Here is a 22,493-nt window from a genome sequence, read left to right as displayed (position 1 = left end):
GGAGACCCCGGACGAGGAGGAGGAGGAGTCGGCCGCGGTGGATGACGACCGGGATCGAGTCCGGGGAACAGCAGGTTCCGGAAATCAGGTAAGACGAAAAACAGAATCCGAAAAATAAGGGCGAGAACGCGGCGGGATCTGTAAACGCGGTCGAAATCGAAGACGAGGGCTTTTGCTTTTTTTTTTTTTTTTTGATCCGGCGGCTTTTCGCGCGAGAACGGCCGAGAGGCGCCCGCCCGAGACGCGAAAAAGCACGCACAGCGGCCTCTTGCGGATCCGCGAAAGCAAAAAAACGCTCGAATACGTACATCCCGGGACGTAAATCGCGATCCGCAGAAACGTCCGCGGGGCTACGTTTCCACAATGAGCCCGGGTTGGTTAAATGTACGTCAAAACAATCAATGCATCAATAATATTTCTTAATAACAATTCTAACTGACTTTGGATTTGGATCTAATGAATCTGCTAGTTGTTATCTTTTCGAGCATATGAAATCCAAACTCGATAGTGGTAGAGTAAAAGGAGTGATTTTAGTATAGCAGTGCTTTTTTTATGTAAAAACGGTACAGTAAATCATGAAGTATTACTCTCAAAGCTAACATTTTTCCTTAGAGGCTATTAAATAGATGACTTCATATTTGACAAACAGGGGACAATGTGTGCATCTTGGAAATAGACAATCAGTGTAAAGAATCTGTAACTGAAGTTCCTCAAGAGTCAATTTTGGGCCCCATCCTGTTTAGTTTATACATAAATGACCTGCCACAAGTCTGTCCTTCTATTAGTATGCAAACATATGCTGATGACAGTTGTATATGTGCATGCGAAAAACAAACAACAGGCAGCAAACTACTTGACCGAGGCATTGGTACATGTTTCTGATTGACTCTCAGCATATCATAATGATTACCTAATGTGCTAGTCGTATTTGAGTTTCACATTGTGGTCAGGATTGGATTTAAATATCTGGGCCTTACCAGAGACAGAAAAAGAGTATTAATGTAAGCTGATTACCATGTGGCTTATATGATTTGATGAAGCATATATTAATACAAAATACCAATTGATGGGTTCTTACCAATCCCGGGAGTTCACAGCACTTATCCCGACTGGCCCATGATGTACTGCAGACTATGTCAAACATCTGGAGCTGAAACTGTAGACAAGACCATATAATCACATGTAAATCTGTTGAATTGCAGTCATTCATTTCCAAGATATGTACATGTTTTTATAAATCTTATCAACACAAATATTATGAAATAATCTAAACCTATAGCATATCAAACATATGTGGATTTCAAACAAGCCTGAAGGACTCAATTAGTTTGATCAGGTATGTTTGATTCAAGAGTTCACACTTACAGATAATTGACATAATAATTTAGGCATATTTGGGGAGCTGTCCGGGAGCTCAGAAGGACACTCTAACTCATGTTATTCTCTTTGCTAGAAGAGAGAGTGAGAGGGGTCGAAGTGCACGTAAATGAATTTGAAAGTCTGGAGATGGGGTGGTTGAGGGATACTAAGGATAACAGGGTAGGACATACCTGATTATTTATAGGGGTTTATTCTAGTGCTGATTGAATAATTAAATGATTGTTAGTATTAAATTAGCCTGGTAACTAGCCACGTTTTCACCCCCCTATTTAAAAAAAAAAAAGGTTGATGGAAATGCCATGAAGCGCATACATTTTTGAAAATGTGCATAAAAACATGTGCATAATTGAATAGGATAAACTATTAATTCGATACGAAAAAATGGTATTAAAAAGGGTCATGTGATTTTGTTATCAGAGATCATGTGATGATAAAACAAGTGAGTAAATAGATAGACAAACCAGCAGGCTGAGCACACTGTAAAACATCTGAAACATCATTTTGGTCGATCTAAAACACCTTACTGTTTCACTATTAGTGATATTATATTATTAATGACCTCCAGAATCAAGAGGGTCTGTGCTCCACATCTCAGGCCTTCAAACGCCACTGTGCGTTCACTGCCTGTTAGGATTGCCCTCTGAGGCACAAGTCATTTATTAAATGAAGAAAAGGTTCAAGCAGCTTCTCCTACCGCATGCAAATTCTGAAGGTAAATTTATACTGTTGATATTTGGCACCAGATAATCAGGAAGTAAGGATTTTGTTCGCTTTGACTCATCGGATGGAAACGCTGCTTTATTTGCAGATATTTTATGTAATAGTTTTGTGCAAATTAATTCGCATTTTTGGATGGAAACATTGCTACTGATCTGCTTATATTCCACATGAAATTAGTTTATTAAACTTTACTGAAACTGCGTCTCAAATGGCACACTATACACTATACAATTATGCACTTACACACTCAACAGCATAGTACTTAATTGTATGTAGAGTCATTCTAAATGGAACACTAATGTTTTTTTTTTCTTTTTTTTTTTATTAAGCGGAAATTTAAAACATTTCTCAGATTATGTTTGACAGTTGCCAAATTAGTTACCAAAAGTACCAAAAAATACCTACCATTGGGAGGCATTATAATCACTCTCATAGGAGAATTTTGCTCTCACAATCCAAAATAAATAAAGTAATCCAACAAAAGCACCCAATAGCTCCGCCCCTTCTGCTACGTGAGCAAAGTTGCAACTGAGTGTATGAAGTGTCCAACATTCCACACTTCATTTTAACACTTGAATAAGTACATCATTTTCCCAGGGATGAGTTGCAGCAGGAAGGGCATCCGCTGCGTAAATCATATGCAAGGGAAGTTGACGATTCTTTCCGCTGGGGCGACACCAGATTAATAAAGGGACTAAGCCGAAAAGAAAATGAATGAATGAATAAGTGCATCATCCGGGTATTTAAAGTGCTCTTACTCTTTTTAGAGTTTTCAGTGTGAACGCACTACTTACACTATTTATACTACAAAATGGCATAGAATAGTGTATAAGGATGCGATTTGGGGCCCACCTTTAGGGTTAAAGATAAATTAAGCAGTTCTGTGGCTTTCCAGGAATTTAATTTGACATCCCTGATATAAACATTTTACAGCCAGGCTCATATAAATTACATGCTTGTGACAACATTTGTAAACACACTACAGTTTGAGCATGAAAAATTCTGTTAAAAAACAATGAGGATCAGAATTCTTTGCCAATTTAGGACCATTTTAACATCTATTCAGCCAATATAAGCCCTAAGGATTATATTATTACTGTATTTTTGGTGTTTTTGTTTTGTTTTTTCCGTTTACCAAGTTTAAAAAATAGCTACACAAATAATAACTAGATTCTTAAAGTTTGAGAACAAACTTTGAGGCTGGCTTGTGAAAGCCTGACGGTAATAGTTTATTTAAACAGTTTTAAAAAGTATGAAAAGATAGATAGATAGATAGATAGATAGATAGATAGATAGATAGATAGATAGATAGATAGATAGATAGATGTTGTTAGCATGATTCTAGCATGAATTAGCATAATGTTAGCATGATTCTAGCATGAATTAGCATGTTGTTAGCATGATTCTAGCATGAATTAGCATGTTGTTAGCCTGATTCTAGCATGATTTAGCATGTTGTTAGCATGACTCTAGCATGATTTAGCATGTTGTTAGCACAATTATAGCATGAATTAGCATGTTACTAGCATGATTCTAGCATGAATTAGCATGTTGTTAGCATAATTCTAGCATGAATTAGCATGTTACTAGCATGATTCTAGTATGAATTAGCATGTTACTAGCACGATTCTAGCATGAACTAGCATGTTACTAGCATGATTCTAGCATGAATTAGCATGTTACTAGCATGATTTTAGCATGAATTAGCACGATTCTAGCATGAATTAGCATGTGACTAGCATGATTCTAGCATGAATTAGCATGTTGTTAGCATGATTCTAGTATGAATTAGCATGTGACTGGCATGATTCTAGCATGAATTAGCATGTTGTTAGCATAATTCTAGCATGAATTAGCATGTTACTAGCATGATTTTAGTATGAATTAGCATGTTACTAGCATGATTCTAGCATGAATTAGCATGTTACTAGCATGATTCTAGCATGAATTAGCATGTATCTAGCATGATTTTAACATGAATTAGCATGTTACTAGCATGATTTTAGCATGAATAAGCACGATTCTAGCATGAATTAGCATGTTGTTAGCATGATTCTAGCATGAATTAGCATGTTACTAGCATGATTCTAGCATGAATTATCATGTTGTTAGCATGATTCTAGCATGAATTAGTATGTTACTAGCATGATTCTAGCATAAATTAGCATGTTACTAGCATGATTCTAGCATGAATTAGCATGTTGTTAGCACGATTCTAGCATGAATTAGCATTTGACTAGCATGATTCTAGCATGAATTAGCATGTGACTAGCATGATTCTAGCATGAATTAGCATGTTGTTAGCATGATTCTAGCATGAATTAGCATGTTACTAGCATGATTCTAGCATGAATTAGCATGTTGTTAGCATGATTCTAACATGAATTAGCATGTTACTAGCATGATTCTAGCATGAATTAGCATGTTGTTAGCATGATTCTAGCATGAATTAGCATGTGACTAGCATAATTCTAGCATGAATTAGCATGTTGTTAGCATGATTCTAGTATGAATTAGCATGTGACTGGCATGATTCTAGCATGAATTAGCATGTGACTAGCATGATTCTAGCATGATTTAGCATGCTGTTAGCATGATGGATAGATAGATAGATAGATAGATAGATAGATAGATAGATAGATAGATAGATAGATAGATAGATAGATAGATAGATAGATAGATAGATAGATAGATAGATAGATGATAGATAGATAGATAGATAGATAGATAGATAGATAGATAGATAGATAGATAGATAGATAGATGATAGATAGATAGATAGATAGATAGATAGATAGATAGATAGATAGATAGATAGATAGATGATAGATAGATAGATAGATAGATAGATAGATAGATAGATAGATAGATAGATAGATAGATAGATAGATAGATAGAGTGCGAGCATGAGTCAAACAAGCCAACCCCCGCCTCTCTACGATGTTCTGATGCTGAGATATAGCTGCTGTTATATCGTTGCTAGGTTAGTCTGTTTTGTTGCTATGGAGTTGATTGACAGCTTAGACTGATGATGTATCAAAGCTTCTTGCCAGTATGAACAGTTAAAAACAACCCCCATGTCTCTATCACACTGCAGCATGGCAATATCAGTCTGAACCTCTTTAATGGCAGTCTATGGGACAGTTGCTAGGGTGCAGTATCTGGTTGTTAGGGTGTGGCTGGAAGGTTAAAAGGCCATCAGTGATTGGCTGCTGGCTAGACTGAGTTAAATGAGCTCAATCATTAGTCTGTAGGACAGTCTGATGCAGAGTTATGAGCTCACAAAGTTTGATCCCATGTAAAGTCAATGAGAGTCTTTTGCAATGGAAGTCTATGGGACGGTTTCTAGGGTCCAAAAGTGGTTGCTAGGGCGTAGCCAGAAAGTTTAAAGGTGATCAGTCATTGGCAGTTTGATAGTCTGAGTTAAATGAGCCCAGTTAGAAGTCTGTGTGACATTCTGATGCGGAGTTATGAGGTCACAAAGTTTGATCCAATGTTACGTCTATGGGATTTTTCCGACGGTCCCGGGACGTTTTTCGGGAAACCGAAAGTCGGATCAGTCGGAAAGGATATAGCAACTCGAGTCAGAATAGTTCGGAGGTCTGACCCGAGTTTGATGGTCATAGCTTGAAAGGTCTAGGTGGAGATAGAGTTTAATTTTTAGTCTCAGAAGAAGAATAATAATATTAACTAGATTCTTAAAGTTTGAGAACAAACTTTGAGGCTGGCTTGTGAAAGCCTGACGGTAATAGTTTATTTAGTTTAAACAGTTTTAAAAAGTATGAAAAGATAGATAGATAGATAGATAGATAGATAGATAGATAGATAGATAGATAGATAGATAGATAGATAGATAGATAGATGGATTAGCATGTTATTAGCATGATTTTAACGTGAAAAAGCATGTTGTTAGCATGATTCTAGCATGAATTAGCATGTTGTTAGCATGATTTTAGTATGAATTAGCATGTTGTTAGCATGAATTAGCATGTTGTTAGCATGATTCTAGCATGAATAAGCATGTTGTTAGCACGATTCTAGCATGAATTAGCATGTTACTAGCATGATTTTAGCATGAATTAGCATGTACCTAGCATGATTTTAACATGAATTAGCATGTTACTAACATGATTTTAGCATGAATTAACACGATTCTAGCATGAATTAGCATGTTGTTAGCATGATTCTAGCATGAATTAGCATGTTCTTAGCATGATTCTAGCATGAATTAGCATGTTACTAGCATGATTCTAGCCAGAATTAACATGTTCCTAGCATGATTCTAGCATGAATTAGCATGTTACTAGCATGATTCTAGGATGAATTAGCATGTTGTTTGCATGATTCTAACATGAATTAGCATGTACCTAGCATGATTTTAACATGAATTAGCATGTTACTAGCATGATTTTAGCATGAATTAACACGATTCTAGCATGAATTAGCATGTTGTTAGCATGATTCTAGCATGAATTAGCATGTTGTTAGCATGATTCTAGCATGAATTAGCATGTTGTTAGCATGATTCTAGCATGAATTAGCATGTTATTAGCATGATTTTAGCATGAATTAACACGATTCTAGCATGAATTAGCATGTTGTTAGCATGATTCTAACAAGAATTAGCATGTTACTAGCATGATTCTAGCATGAATTAGCATGTTGTTAGCATGATTCTAGCATGAATTAGCATGTGACTAGCATGATTCTAGCATGAATTAGCATGTGACTAGCATGATTCTAGCATGAATTAGCATGTTGTTAGCATGATTCTAACATGAATTAGCATGTTACTAGCATGATTCCAGCATGAATTAGCATGTTGTTAGCATGATTCTAGTATGAATTAGCATGTGACTAGCATGATTCTAGCATAAATTAGCATGTGACTAGCATGATTCTAGCTTGAATTAGCATGTAACTAGCATGATTCTAGCATGAATTATAATAGATAGATAGATCGATAGATAGGTAGAGGTAGATAGATAGATAGATAGATAGATAGATAGATAGATAGATAGATAGATAGATAGATAGATAGATAGATAGATAGATAGATAGATAGAGACAGACAGACAGACAGACAGACAGACAGACAGACAGACAGACAGATAGATAGATAGATAGATAGATAGATAGATAGATAGATAGATAGATACATAGATAGATAGATAGATAGGTAGAGGTAGATAGATAAAGGTAGATAGATAGATAGATAGATAGATAGATAGATAGATAGATAGATAGATAGATAGATAGATAGATAGATAGATGGATAGATAGATAGATAGAGGTAGGTAGATAGATAGATAGATAGATAGATAGATAGATAGATAGATAGATAGATAGATAGATAGATAGATGTAGATAGATAGATAGATAGATAGATAGATAGATAGATAGATAGATAGATAGATAGATAGATAGATAGATAGATAGATAGATAGATAGATGGATGGTGTTCGAGCATGAGTCAAACAAGCCAACCCTCGCCTCTCTACGATGTTCTGATGCTGAGATATAACTGGTGCCATATCGTTGCTAGGTTACTCTGTTTTGTTGCTATGGAGTTGATTGACAGCTTAGACTGATGATATATCAAAGCTTCTTGCCAGTATGAACAGTTAAAAACAACCCCCATGTCTCTATCACACTGCAGCATGACAATATCAGTCTGAACCTCTTTAATGGCAGTCTATGGGACTGTTGCTAGGGTGCAGTATCTGGTTGTTAGGGTGTGGCTAAAAAGTTAAAAGGCCATCAGTGATTGGCTGCTGGCTAGACTGAGTTAAATGAGCTCAATCATTAGTCTGTAGGACAGTCTGATGCAGAGTTATGAGCTCACAAAGTTTGATCCCATGTAAAGTCAATGAGAGTCTTTTGCAATGGAAGTCTATGGGACGGTTTCTAGGGTCCAAAAGTGGTTGCTAGGGCGTGGCCAGAAAGTTTAAAGGTGATCAGTCATTGGCAGTTTGATAGTCTGAGTTAAATGAGCCCAGTTAGAAGTCTGTGTGACATTCTGATGCGGAGTTATTAGGTCACAAAGTTTGATCCAATGTTACGTCTATGGGATTTTTCCGACGGTCCCGGGACGTTTTTCGGGAAACCGAAAGTCGGATCAGTCGGAAAGGATATAGCAACTCGAGTCAGAATAGTTCGGAGGTCTGACCCGAGTTTGATGGTCATAGCTTGAAAGGCCTAGGACGAGATAGAGTTTAATTTTTAGTCTCAGAAGAAGAATAATAAATATAATAATAAGTTTAATAGGATAACAGTAGTCTGGCTTGCTACACAAGCCAGCCTAATAATAAAAATAACTAGATTCTTAAAGTTTGAGAACAAACTTTGAGGCTGGCTTGTGAAAGCCTGACGGTAATAGTTTATTTAAACAGTTTTAAAAAGTATGAAAAGATAGAATGAATTAGCATGTGGTTAGCATGATTCTAGCATGAATTAGCATGTTGTTAGCATGATTCTAGCATGTTGTTAGCATGATTCTAGCATGATTTAGCATGTTGTTAGCATAATTCTAGCATGAATTAGCATGTTACTAGCATGATTCTAGTATGAATTAGCATGTTTCTAGCATGATATAGCATGTTACTAGCATGATTCTAGCATGAATTAGCATGTACCTAGCATGATTTTAACATGAATTAGCATGTTACTAGCATGATTTTAGCATGAATTAGCACGATTCTAGCATGAATTTGCAGGTTGTTAGCATGATTCTAGCATGAATTTGCATGTTACTAGCATGATTCTAGCATGAATTATCATGTTGTTAGCATGATTCTAGCATGAATTAGTATGTTACTAGCATGATTCTAGCATGAATTAGCATGTTACTGACATGATTCTAGCATAAATTAGCATGTTGTTAGCACGATTCTAGCATGAATTAGCATTTGACTAGCATGATTCTAGCATGAATTAGCGTGTGACTAGCATGATTCTAGCATGAATTAGCATGTTGTTAGCATGATTCTAGCATGAATTAGCATGTTACTAGCATGATTCTAGCATGAATTAGCATGTTGTTAGCATGATTCTAACATGAACTAGCATGCTACTAGCATGATTCTAACATGAATTAGCATGTTGTTAGCATGATTCTAGCATGAATTAGCATGTGACTAGCATGATTCTAGCATGAATTAGCATGTTGTTAGCATGATTCTAGTATGAATTAGCATGTGACTGGCATGATTCTAGCATGAATTAGCATGTGACTAGCATGATTCTAGCATGAATTAGCATGTGACTAGCATGATTCTAGCATGAATTAGCATGTGACTAGCATGATTCTAGCATGAATTAGCATGTAACTAGCATGATTCTAGCATGAATTAGCATGTAACTAGCATGATGGATAGATAGATAGATAGATAGATAGATAGATAGATAGATAGATAGATAGATAGATAGATAGATAGATAGATAGATAGATAGATAGTTAGAGATAGATAGATAGATAGATAGATAGATAGATAGATAGATAGATAGATAGATAGATAGATAGTTAGAGATAGATAGATAGTTAGAGATAGATAGATAGATAGATAGATAGATAGATAGATAGATAGATAGATAGATAGATAGTTAGAGATAGATAAATAGATAGATAGATAGATAGATAGATAGATAGATAGATAGATAGATAGTAGATAGATAGATAGTTAGAGATAGATAGATAGATAGATAGATAGATAGATAGATAGATAGATAGATAGATAGATAGATAGGTAGGTAGAGGTAGATAGATAGATAGATAGATAGATAGATAGATAGATAGATAGATAGATAGATAGATAGATAGATAGATAGATAGATAGATAGATAGATAGTTAGAGATAGATAGATAGATAGATAGATAGATAGATAGATAGATAGATAGATAGGTAGGTAGAGGTAGATAGATAGATAGATAGATAGATAGATAGATAGATAGATAGATAGATAGATAGATAGATAGATAGATAGATAGATAGATAGATAGATAGATGGTGTAAGAGCATAAGTCAAACAAGCCAACCCCCGCCTCTCTACGATGTTCTGATGCTGAGATATAGCTGCTATTATATCGTTGCTAGGTTAGTCTGTTTTGTTGCTATGGAGTTGATTGACAGCTTAGACTGATGATGTATCAAAGCTTCTTGCCAGTATGAACAGTTAAAAACAACCCCCATGTCTCTATCACACTGCAGCATGACAATATCAGTCTGAACCTCTTTAATGGCAGTCTATGGGACAGTTGCTAGGGTGCAGTATCTGGTTGTTAGGGTGTGGCTAGAAAGTTAAAAGGCCATCAGTGATTGGCTGCTGGCTAGACTGAGTTAAATGAGCTCAATCATTAGTCTGTAGGACAGTCTGACGCAGAGTTATGGGTTCACAAAGTTTGATCCCATGTAAAGTCAATGAGAGTATTTTGCAATGGAAGTCTATGGGACGGTTTCTAGGGTCCAAAAGTGGTTGCTAAGGCGTGGCTAGAAAGTTTAAAGGTGATCAGTCATTGGCAGTTTGATAGTCTGAGTTAAATGAGCCCAGTTAGAAGTCTGTGTGACATTCTGATGCGGAGTTATGAGGTCACAAAGTTTGATCCAATGTTACGTCTATGGGATTTTTCCGACGGTCCCGGGACGTTTTTCGGAAAACCGAAAGTCGGATCAGTCGGAAAGGATATAGCAACTCGAGTCAGAATAGTTCGGAGGTCTGACCCGAGTTTGATGGTCATAGCTTAAAAGGCCTAGGACGAGATAGAGTTTAATTTTTAGTCTCAGAAGAAGAATAATAATAATATTAACTAGATTCTTAAAGTTTGAGAACAAACTTTGAGGCTGGCTTGTGAAAGCCTGACGGTAATAGTTTATTTAGTTTAAACAGTTTTAAAAAGTATGAAAAGATAGATAGATAGATAGATAGATAGATAGATAGATAGATAGATAGATAGATAGATAGATAGATAGATAGATAGATAGATAGATAGATAGATAGATTAGCATGTTATTAGCATGATTTTAACATGAAATAGCATGTTGTTAGCATGATTCTAGCATGAATTAGCATGTTACTGGCATGATTTTAGCATGAATTAGCATGTTGTTAGCATGATTTTAGTATGAATTAGCATGTTATTAGCATGAATTAGCATGTTGTTAGCATGATTCTAGCATGTTGTTAGCACGATTCTAGCATGACTTAGCATGTTACTAGCATGATTTTAGCATGAATTAGCATGTTGTTAACATGATTTTAGCATGAATTAGCATGTTACTAGCATGATTTTAGCAATAATTAGCATGTTGTTAGCATGATTTTAACATGAATTAGCATGTTGTTAGCATGATTCTAGCATGATTTAGCATGTTACTAGCAAGATTCTAGCATGAATTAGCATGCTACTAGCATGATTCTAGCATAAATTAGCATGTTGTTAGCATGATTCTAGCATGAATTAGCATGTTCTTAGCATGATTCTAGCATGAATTAGCATGTTGTTAGCATGATTATAGCATGAATTAGCATGTTACTAGCATGATTCTAGCATGAATTAGCATGTTGTTAGCATGATTCTAGCATGAATTAGCATGTTACTAGCATGATTCTAGCATGAATTAGCATGTTGTTAGCACAATGCTAGCATGAATTAGCATGATACTAGCATGATTCTAGCATGAATAAGCATGTTACTAGCATGAATCTAGCATGAATTAGCATGTTGTTAGCATGATTCTAGCATGGATTAGAATGTTACTAGCATGATTTTAGCATAAATTAGCATGATTCTAGCATGAATTAGCATGTTACTAGCATGATTCTAGCATGAATTAGCATGTTGTTAGCACAATGCTAGCATGAATTAGCATGTGACTAGCATGATTCTAGCATGAATTAGCATGTGACTAGCATGATTCTAGCATGAATTAGCATGTAACTAGCATGATTCTAGCATGAATTAGCATGTTGTTAGCATGATAGATAGATAGATAGATAGATAGATAGATAGATAGATAGATAGATAGGTAGAGGTAGATAGATAGATAGATAGATAGATAGATAGATAGATAGATAGATAGATAGATAGATAGATAGATAGATAGATAGATAGATAGATAGATAGATAGATAGATAGATAGATTGATAGATTGATAGATAGATAGATAGAGACAGATAGATAGATAGACAGACAGATAGATAGATAGATAGATAGATAGATAGATAGATAGATAGATAGATAGATAGATAGATAGATAGATAGATGGTGTAAGAGCATGAGTCAAACAAGCCAACCCCCGGCTCTCTACGATGTTCTGATGCTGAGATATAGCTGCTGTTATATCGTTGCTAGGTTAGTCTGTTTTGTTGCTATGGAGTTGATTGACAGCTTAGACTGATGATGTATAAAAGCTTCTTGCCAGTATGAACAGTTAAAAACAACCCCCATGTCTCTATCACACTGCAGCATGACAATATCAGTCTGAACCTCTTTAATGGCAGTCTATGGGACAGTTGCTAGGGTGCAGTATCTGGTTGTTAGGGTGTGGCTAGAAAGTTAAAAGGCCATCAGTGATTGGCTGCTGGCTAGACTGAGTTAAATGAGCCTAGCCATTAGTCTGTAGGACAGTCTGATGCAGAGTTATGAGCTCACAAAGTTTGATCCCATGTAAAGTCAATGAGAGTCTTTTGCAATGGAAGTCTATGGGACGGTTTCTAGGGTCCAAAAGTGGTTGCTAGGGCGTGGCCAGAAAGTTTAAAGGTGATCAGTCATTGGCAGTTTGATAGTCTGAGTTAAATGAGCCCAGTTAGAAGTCTGTGTGACATTCTGATGCGGAGTTATGAGGTCACAAAGTTTGATCCAATGTTACGTCTATGGGATTTTTCCGACGGTCCCGGGACGTTTTTCGGGAAACCGAAAGTCGGATCAGTCGGAAAGGATATAGCAACTCGAGTCAGAATAGTTCGGAGGTCTGACCCAAGTTTGATGGTCATAGCTTGAATGGCCTAGGACGAGATAGAGTTTAATTTTTAGTCTCAGAAGAAGAAAATATAATAACTAGATTCTTAAAGTTTGAGAACAAACTTTGAGGCTGGCTTGTGAAAGCCTGACGGTAATAGTTTATTTAGTTTAAACAGTTTTAAAAAGTATGAAAAGATAGATAGATAGATAGACAGATAGATAGATAGATAGATAGATAGATAGATAGATAGATAGATAGATAGATAGATAGATAGATAGATAGATAGATAGATTAGCATGTTATTACCATGATTTTAACGTGAAATAGCATGTTGTTAGCATGATTCTAGCATGAATTAGCATGTTACTAGCATGATTTTAGCATGAATTAGCATGTTGTTAGCATGATTTTAACATGAATTAGCATGTTACTAGCATGATTTTAGCATTAATTAGCATGTCGTTAGCATGATTTTAACATGAATTAGCATGTTGTTAGCACGATTCTAGCATGAATTAGCATGTTACTAGCATGATTCTAGAATGAATTAGCATGTTACTAGCATGATTTTAGCATGAATTAGCACAATTCTAGCGTGAATTAGCATGTTGTTAGCATGATTCTAGCATGAATTAGCATGTTGTTAGCATGATTCTAGCATGATTTAGCATGTTACTAGCAAGATTCTAGCATGAATTAGCATGCTACTAGCATGATTCTAGCATAAATTAGCATGTTGTTAGCATGCTTCTAGCATGAATTAGCATGTTACTAGCATGATTCTAGCATGAATTAGCATGTTGTTAGCATGATTCTAACATGAATTAGCATGTTACTAGCATGATTCTAGCATGAATTAGCATGTTGTTAGCATGATTCTAGCATGAATTAGCATTTCACTAGCATGATTTTAGCATGAATTAGCATGTTGTTAGCATGATTCTAGCATGAATTAGCATGTTGTTAGCAAGATTCTAGCATGAATTAGCATGTTACTAGCATGATTCTAGCATGAATTAGCATGTTGTTAGCATGATTCTAGCATGAATTAGCATGTTACTAGCATGATTCTAGCATGAATTAGCATGTTGTTAGCTTGATTCTAGCATGAATTAGCATGTAACTAGCATGATTCTAGCATGAATTAGCATGTTGTTAGCACGACGCTAGCATGAATTAGCATGATACTACCATGATTCTAGCATGAATTAGCATGTTACTAGCATGAATCTAGCATGAATTAGCATGTTGTTAGCATGATTCTAGCATGGATTAGCATGTTACTAGCATGATTTTAGCATAAATTAGCATGATTCTAGCATGAATTAGCATGTTGTTAGCATGATTCTAGCATGAATTAGCATGTGACTAGCATGATTCTAGCATGAATTAGCATGTGACTAGCATGATTCTAGCATGAATTAGCATGTGACTAGCATGATTCTAGCATGAATTAGCATGTTACTAGCATGAATCTAGCATGAATTAGCATGTTGTTAGCATGATTCTAGCATGGATTAGCATGTTACTAGCATGATTTTAGCATAAATTAGCATGATTCTAGCATGAATTAGCATGTTGTTAGCATGATTCTAGCATGAATTAGCATGTGACTAGCATGATTCTAGCATGAATTAGCATGTGACTAGCATGATTCTAGCATGAATTAGCATGTAACTAGCATGATTCTAGCATGAATTAGCATGTTGTTAGCATGATGGATAGATAGATAGATAGATAGATAGATAGATAGATAGATAGATAGATAGATAGATAGATAGATAGGTAGAGGTAGATAGGTAGAGGTAGATAGATAGGTAGATAGATAGATAGATAGATAGATAGATAGATAGATAGATAGATAGATAGATAGATAGATAGATAGATAGATAAAGGTAGATAGATAAAGGTAGATAGATAGATAGATAGATAGATAGATAGATAGATAGATAGATAGATAGATAGATAGATAGATAGATAGATAGATAGATAGATAGGTAGAGGTAGATAGATAGATAGATTGATGGTGTAAGAGCATGAGTCAAACAAGCCAACCCCCGCCTCTCTACGATGTTCTGATGCTGAGATATAGCTGCTGTTATATCGTTGCTAGGTTAGTCTGTTTTGTTGCTATGGAGTTGATTGACAGCTTAGACTGATGATGTATCAAAGCTTCTTGCCAGTATGAACAGTTAAAAACAACCCCCATGTCTCTATCACACTGCAGCATGACAATATCAGTCTGAACTTCTTTAATGGCAGTCTATGGGACAGTTGCTAGGGTGCAGTATCTGGTTGTTAGGGTGTGGCTGGAAGGTTAAAAGGCCATCAGTGATTGGCTGCTGGCTAGACTGAGTTAAATGAGCTCAATCATTAGTCTGTAGGACAGTCTGATGCAGAGTTATGAGCTCACAAAGTTTGATCCCATGTAAAGTCAATGAGAGTCTTTTGCAATGGAAGTCTATGGGACGGTTTCTAGGGTCCAAAAGTGGTTGCTAGGGCGTGGCCAGAAAGTTTAAAGGTGATCAGTCATTGGCAGTTTGACAGTCTGAGTTAAATGAGCCCAGTTAGAAGTCTGTGTGACATTCTGATGCGGAGTTATTAGGTCACAAAGTTTGATCCAATGTTACGTCTATGGGATTTTTCCGACGGTCCCGGGACGTTTTTCGGGAAACCGAAAGTCGGATCAGTCGGAAAGGATATAGCAACTCGAGTCAGAATAGTTCGGAGGTCTGACCCGAGTTTGATGGTCATAGCTTGAAAGGCCTAGGACGAGATAGAGTTTAATTTTTAGTCTCAGAAGAAGAATAATAAATATAATAATAAGTTTAATAGGATAACAGTAGTCTGGCTTGCTACACAAGCCAGCCTAATAATATTAAGTTTAATAGGATAACAGTAGTCTGGCTTGCTACACAAGCCAGCCTAATAATAACTAGATTCTTAAAGTTTGAGAACAAACTTTGAGGCTGGCTTGTGAAAGCCTGACGGTAATAGTTTATTTAAAGTTTTAAAAAGTATGAAAAGATAGATAGATGATAGATAGATAGATAGATAGATAGATAGATAGATAGATAGATAGATAGATAGATAGATAGATAGATAGATAGATAGATAGATAGATAGATAGATAGATAGATAGATAGATAGATGTTGTTAGCATGATTCTAGCATGAATTAGCATAATGTTAGCATGATTCTAGCATGAATTAGCATGTTGTTAGCATGATTCTAGCATGATTTAGCATGTTATTAGCATGATTCTTGCATGATTTAGCATGTTGTTAGCATGATTCTAGCATGAATTAGCATGTTACTAGCATGATTCTAGCATGAATTAGCATGTTGTTAACAATTCTAGCATGAATTAGCATGTTACTAGCATGATTCTAGTATGAATTAGCATGTTACTAGCATGATTCTAGCATGAATTAGCATGTTACTAGCATGATTCTAGAATGAATTAGCATGTACCTAGCATGATTTTAACATGAATTAGCATGTTACTAGCATGATTTTAGCATGAATTAGCACGATTCTAGCATAAATTAGCATGTTGTTAGCATGATTCTAGCATGAATTAGCATGTTACTAGCATGATTTTAGCATGAATTAGCATGTTGTTAGCATGATTCTAGCATAAATTAGCATGTTTTTAGCATGCTTCTAGCATGAATTAGCATGTGACTAGCATGATTCTAGCATGAATTAGCATGTTGTTAGCATGATTCTAACATGAATTAGCATGTTACTAGCATGATTCTAGCATGAATTAGCATGTTGTTAGCATGATTCTAGCATGAATTAGCATTTCACTAGCATGATTCTAGCATGAATTAGCATGTTGTTAGCATGATTCTAGCATGAATTAGCATGTTACTAGCATGATTCTAGCATGAATTAGCATGTTGTTAGTATGATTCTAGCATGAATTAGCATGTTACTAGCATGATTCTAGCATGAATTAGCATGTTGTTAGCTTGATTCTAGCATGAATTAGCATGTTACTAGCATGATTCTAGCATGAATTAGCATGTTGTTAGCACGACGCTAGCATGAATTAGCATGATACTAGCATGATTCTAGCATGAATTAGCATGTTACTAGCATGAATCTAGCATGAATTAGCATGTTGTTAGCATGATTCTAGCATGGATTAGCATGTTACTAGCATGATTTTAGCATAAATTAGCATGATTCTAGCATGAATTAGCATGTTGTTAGCATGATTCTAACATAAATTAGCATGTTACTAGCATGAATCTAGCATGAATTAGCATGTTGTTAGCATGATTCTAGCATGGATTAGCATGTTACTAGCATGATTTTAGCATAAATTAGCATGATTCTAGCATGAATTAGCATGTTGTTAGCATGAATCTAGCATGAATTAGCATGTGACTAGCATGATTCTAGCATGAATTAGCATGTGACTAGCATGATTCTAGCATGAATTAGCATGTAACTAGCATGATTCTAGCATGAATTAGCATGTTGTTAGCATGATGGATAGATAGATAGATAGATAGATAGATAGATAGATAGATGATAGATAGATAGATAGATAGATAGATAGGTAGAGGTAGATAGATAGATAGATAGATAGATAGATAGATAGATAGGTAGAGGTAGATAGATAGATAGATAGATAGATAGATAGATAGATAGATAGATAGATAGATAGATAGATAGATAGATAGGTAGAGGTAGATAGATAGATAGATGGTGTAAGAGCATGAGTCAAACAAGCCAACCCCCGCCTCTCTACGATGTTCTGATGCTGAGATATAGCTGCTGTTATATCGTTGCTAGGTTAGTCTGTTTTGTTGCTATGGAGTTGATTGACAGCTTAGACTGATGATGTATCAAAGCTTCTTGCCAGTATGAACAGTTAAAAACAACCCCCATGTCTCTATCACACTGCAGCATGACAATATCAGTCTGAACCTCTTTAATGGCAGTCTATGGGACAGTTGCTAGGGTGCAGTATCTGGTTGTTAGGGTGTGGCTGGAAGGTTAAAAGGCCATCAATGATTGGCTGCTGGCTAGACTGAGTTAAATGAGCTCAATCATTAGTCTGTAGGACAGTCTGATGCAGAGTTATGAGCTCACAAAGTTTGATCCCATGTAAAGTCAATGAGAGTCTTTTGCAATGGAAGTCTATGGGACGGTTTCTAGGGTCCAAAAGTGGTTGCTAGGGCGTGGCCAGAAAGTTTAAAGGTGATCAGTCATTGGCAGTTTGACAGTCTGAGTTAAATGAGCCCAGTTAGAAGTCTGTGTGACATTCTGATGCGGAGTTATGAGGTCACAAAGTTTGATCCAATGTTACGTCTATGGGATTTTTCCGACGGTCCCGGGACGTTTTTCGGGAAACCGAAAGTCGGATCAGTTGGAAAGGATATAGCAACTCGAGTCAGAATAGTTCGGAGGTCTGACCCGAGTTTGATGGTCATAGCTTGAAAGGCCTAGGACGAGATAGAGTTTAATTTTTAGTCTCAGAAGAAGAATAATAAATATAATAATAAGTTTAATAGGATAACAGTAGTCTGGCTTGCTACACAAGCCAGCCTAATAAGTTTAATAGGATAACAGTAGTCTGGCTTGCTACACAAGCCAGCCTAATAATAAGTTTAATAGGATAACAGTAGTCTGGCTTGCTACACAAGCCAGCCTAATAATAATAATAATAATAATAATAATAATAATAATAATAATAATAATAATAATAATAATCAGTGAATTTAAGAAATCTAATTAAGAACTTTAGGGAATTCATATTTCATTTCTTTAAAAATGTTTTAAAATATATTTGAATTCGTATTAAAACATTGTCAGAAGTAATGAATTAGACATTGTTTTAAGCATGACTACTTATTTATTATTATTACTATTATTACTATTACTATTATTATTATTATTATTATTATTATTACTATTATTATTATTATTATTATTATTATTATTATGATCATTCATTCATTTTCTTTTCAGCTTAGTCTCTATATTCATTAGCGGTCGCATATCCAGCATATGCTTTACACAGTGGATGCCCTACCAGCTGCAAGCTGAGAACACCCATACACTTTTATTCACACACATACACTACGTCCAATTTAGTTTATTCAATTCACCCATACTGCATGTGTTTGGACTATGGGGGAAATCAGAGCACTTGGAAGAAACCAATGCAAACAAGGGGAGAACATGCAAACTCCACACAGAAATGCCAACAGACCCAGCCAGGACTTGAACCAGCGACCCTCTTGCTATGAGGCAATAGTGCCAACGCATGAGCCATCGTGTCGCCGGTTACATTTACATTTGTTCTTATTTCAAATTTATATTTGTGCTTGTTTAGTGTAACCTAATTTCATTGATTGTGATAAATGTATGCTGATTCAATAATGTTTAAGTATTTTTATTGGAACATAAACATACGGACATAAGATTTTAATAATACTATTTAAAATGTCATGACTTTCTCCGCCACTTTAAGACAATTAAAAGCCTTAATTAATGCAAGTGTAAATAATGACCTTTTAAAGACCTGCAGAAACCAATGAGTCTGAATTGACAAATGATGTATAGGCTCAATGTTGCAGTTGAACGGAATCTAAATAAGATGATGCATTTACTTACAGCTGTGCCTGAGATTTTTCTGATTATTTGTTTGGGCTGAATGATGGATTATAATAGTTATGTTTTGTTTTTTCGACTTTTTTGCTCCAACTCACATTACACCCCCTACCAGCATAATTACAAAGACAATTAGTCTCATCAGTTGTTCTGGCACCCTCGAGGGAGAGCAAAATCAGAAGCACTCCTACACCATTAGACATAATGATCCACACATTCAGAAGAAAAAAAAGCAGCCTTTATTTACCATCTTGAACCAAATATCATGCACTGAATTCCATATCCTAATCTTTATAGGGTGAATCTGAAAGGACGATTGTGTTTTGCTGGAGTTTCAAAACATAGACTCATTTCTGCACTTGTAGACTGAGTTAATTTTGTCTGTATTGGACAAAAGCTTGTCCTGTTTTTGGGTTAAATGTATGATTCTTTTAGGCTCTGCTGAATCTGTTTTTTTTTTTTTTTTTTTTTTTTTTTGAATCGAGTGGTGGACAGTGACCAAGTATGTATTTATATCTTACTCCACTACATTTTTGAAGTGTATGTAGTTAATCTGGGTATTTTTCACTTTTAGACACTTTTACTTTGCTACATTCTTAAACAAATTACTTTCCTTTTTAGAAGATTCTATTTCTATTGATATTTTGGAGTTAAAATTATTTTGAACTAGAGAATTGTTAACTGTTCAGACATGTGATATTAGTGTTGGATTCATGAACAGACTGAATCTTGTCAGTTAACCCATTAAATCTGTTCATACATCTGTTTCACTTGGATAGGTCTGTTTGCAACTTTTCTGTAGTAAACAACTCAAAAGGTCCATTCAGAGAGTCAATAGTTAATGACTCACTGATTCAAATAATCTGTTCAAAAAGAGAGTAGTTAACAATTCACTGATTTAAATGACCTATTCAGAGCAAGTCTACAGTTAACTACTCCCTGATTCAAATGATCCTTTCAGAGAGCATCTACTGAAAAAAATTTACAGATGTTTAGAGAGACAACTGTCAACAACTCACTGAATCAAATGATCCATTCAGAGTAAGTCTATGATTTAGTGAATAAAAAGATTTGTTCATTTTCCGGTGATGGGTTGCTGCACTGCATTCGCTGTCTACAACCCGTGCTGGATAAGTTGGTGGTTCATTCTGCTGTGGCAACCCCAGATTAATAAAGGGACTAAGCCGAAAAGAAAATTAATAATTGAAAGATTTGTTTAGAGAGAGTCAACTGTTGACAACAGTTATTGAAATTATCCATTCAGAGCTAAACAACAGTTAACTACTCACTGATTCAAATGATTCTTTCTGAGAGCATCTACTGAAAAAGATTACAGTAACTAATTAATCGATTTCAATTATCTATTTAGAGTGAGTTCACAGTTTAAGATTCACTGATTTAATTGATCTGTTCAGAGAGTTAACAGTTAATGACACAATGAATCCAGTTTAACACCCACTGGTTAAAATCATTAATTCAGAAAAAGTCTACTGTTATAGAGTCACTGATTTAATTGATACATTCAAAATGAGTCCACTGATAATAATTTACTGCTTTAAAGACTCATAACCTACAGTTAATGAATTACTGATTCAAATGATCTGTTCAAAGCAAGTCTAAAGTTAACCATTGACTGATTCCAATGATCTATTCAAATAGAATCTATACAGTTAATCATTAATTCAATTTATCCATTAGAGTCAACAATTTACTGATCTAAATGATTTAAATGATTCAATCAAAGCGAGTCTGTGGTTAATGAATCTCTGATTCAAATGATTTGGTCAAACTGTGTCTAAAGTTAATGTTCGACTGGCTCAAAATATCTAGTCAGAGTCCTAAGTAAACAATTCGCTGATGTCACAAATTGATATAAAATGATTTAAAAAATGTCCAGGACTGAAGGGCAAAACAAATTTCCAATGCCTTAGGCCAGACAGAATCTGCGGACATTTTTTGCTATTTCTGCTGAGAATTTTGTAAAAAAAAAATCTGTGGATTTAAGCGGAATTATTTTGAGAGTATCATAACTAAAAACTTAATGTATTAAATAAAATAAATAATACATTTTTAACTTTTTATTTAATGTTTACAATGCAAATCCATCTAGATTCACTTATTTGGTAAACAAAGCAAATGTCTCATAATATATCTACTAAAAGACAGATAATATTACTTTCCAAACTGTATTGTAAATAAATCAAAGAAACACTTTTATATTAATACATTTTATTACTGAAATTAATTTAAAAACTGAATAAATATAAAAGGTACACACATTTACACAAGTAAATAAATACTCAATGATGGGCAAAAAAATCTGTGGAAATCGACAGAATTCTGAGCATGCAGATTCCGTGTGGGCCTACCAATGACAAATTTTAATATCTATAATTGTAAATGTAAAACATATTTAAGGCCATGATTGTCACCTATTTGAAAACGAAAGCTTCAGTTAAAGTTTGTATAAGCCCACTCACTGTATGAAACATATGCGTGTGTACATATTAGTGTACTGACATCTGAAAAAGGTACATTTTATTTATGAACATAACATTTAAATAACACAAAATCATGCCCATGCATGCATCTAACATGATATTTAATATCAGTGCAGTACCTTTCCTATTAAAATGCTAACACATGTTGCAGTGATACATGTTTTTACACACATTTATTCATTTTTTTTGGCAAAAATAAATTATTATAATTATATTTTCAATGTTTTATCATTTACACTTGTTTGAATAATCATTAATCATCAGTAGGGTTATCAGTTTATGACAATATTTTTGTACA

General features: G+C 35.0%; 1 protein-coding gene across 22 annotated transcripts in view; it reads right to left on the bottom strand.

The window, feature by feature from the left end:
- The window catches only part of col14a1a (collagen, type XIV, alpha 1a), a 344,010-nt gene that overhangs the window by 54,644 nt on the left and 266,873 nt on the right, over positions 1–22,493 (bottom strand). For all 22 annotated transcript variants that reach the window (XM_009292161.5, XM_009292162.5, XM_068214100.2 and 19 more), the window contains one exon: positions 1,079–1,156. In XM_009292161.5, coding sequence (XP_009290436.2) covers positions 1,079–1,156 — 78 coding nt within the window. The remainder of the gene's footprint in view (positions 1–1,078; positions 1,157–22,493) is intronic.

Source organism: Danio rerio, chromosome 16 (assembly GCF_049306965.1).
Source record: "Danio rerio strain Tuebingen ecotype United States chromosome 16, GRCz12tu, whole genome shotgun sequence".
NCBI lineage: Eukaryota > Metazoa > Chordata > Actinopteri > Cypriniformes > Danionidae > Danio > Danio rerio.
This window is presented reverse-complemented; position numbering and strand designations above follow the sequence as displayed.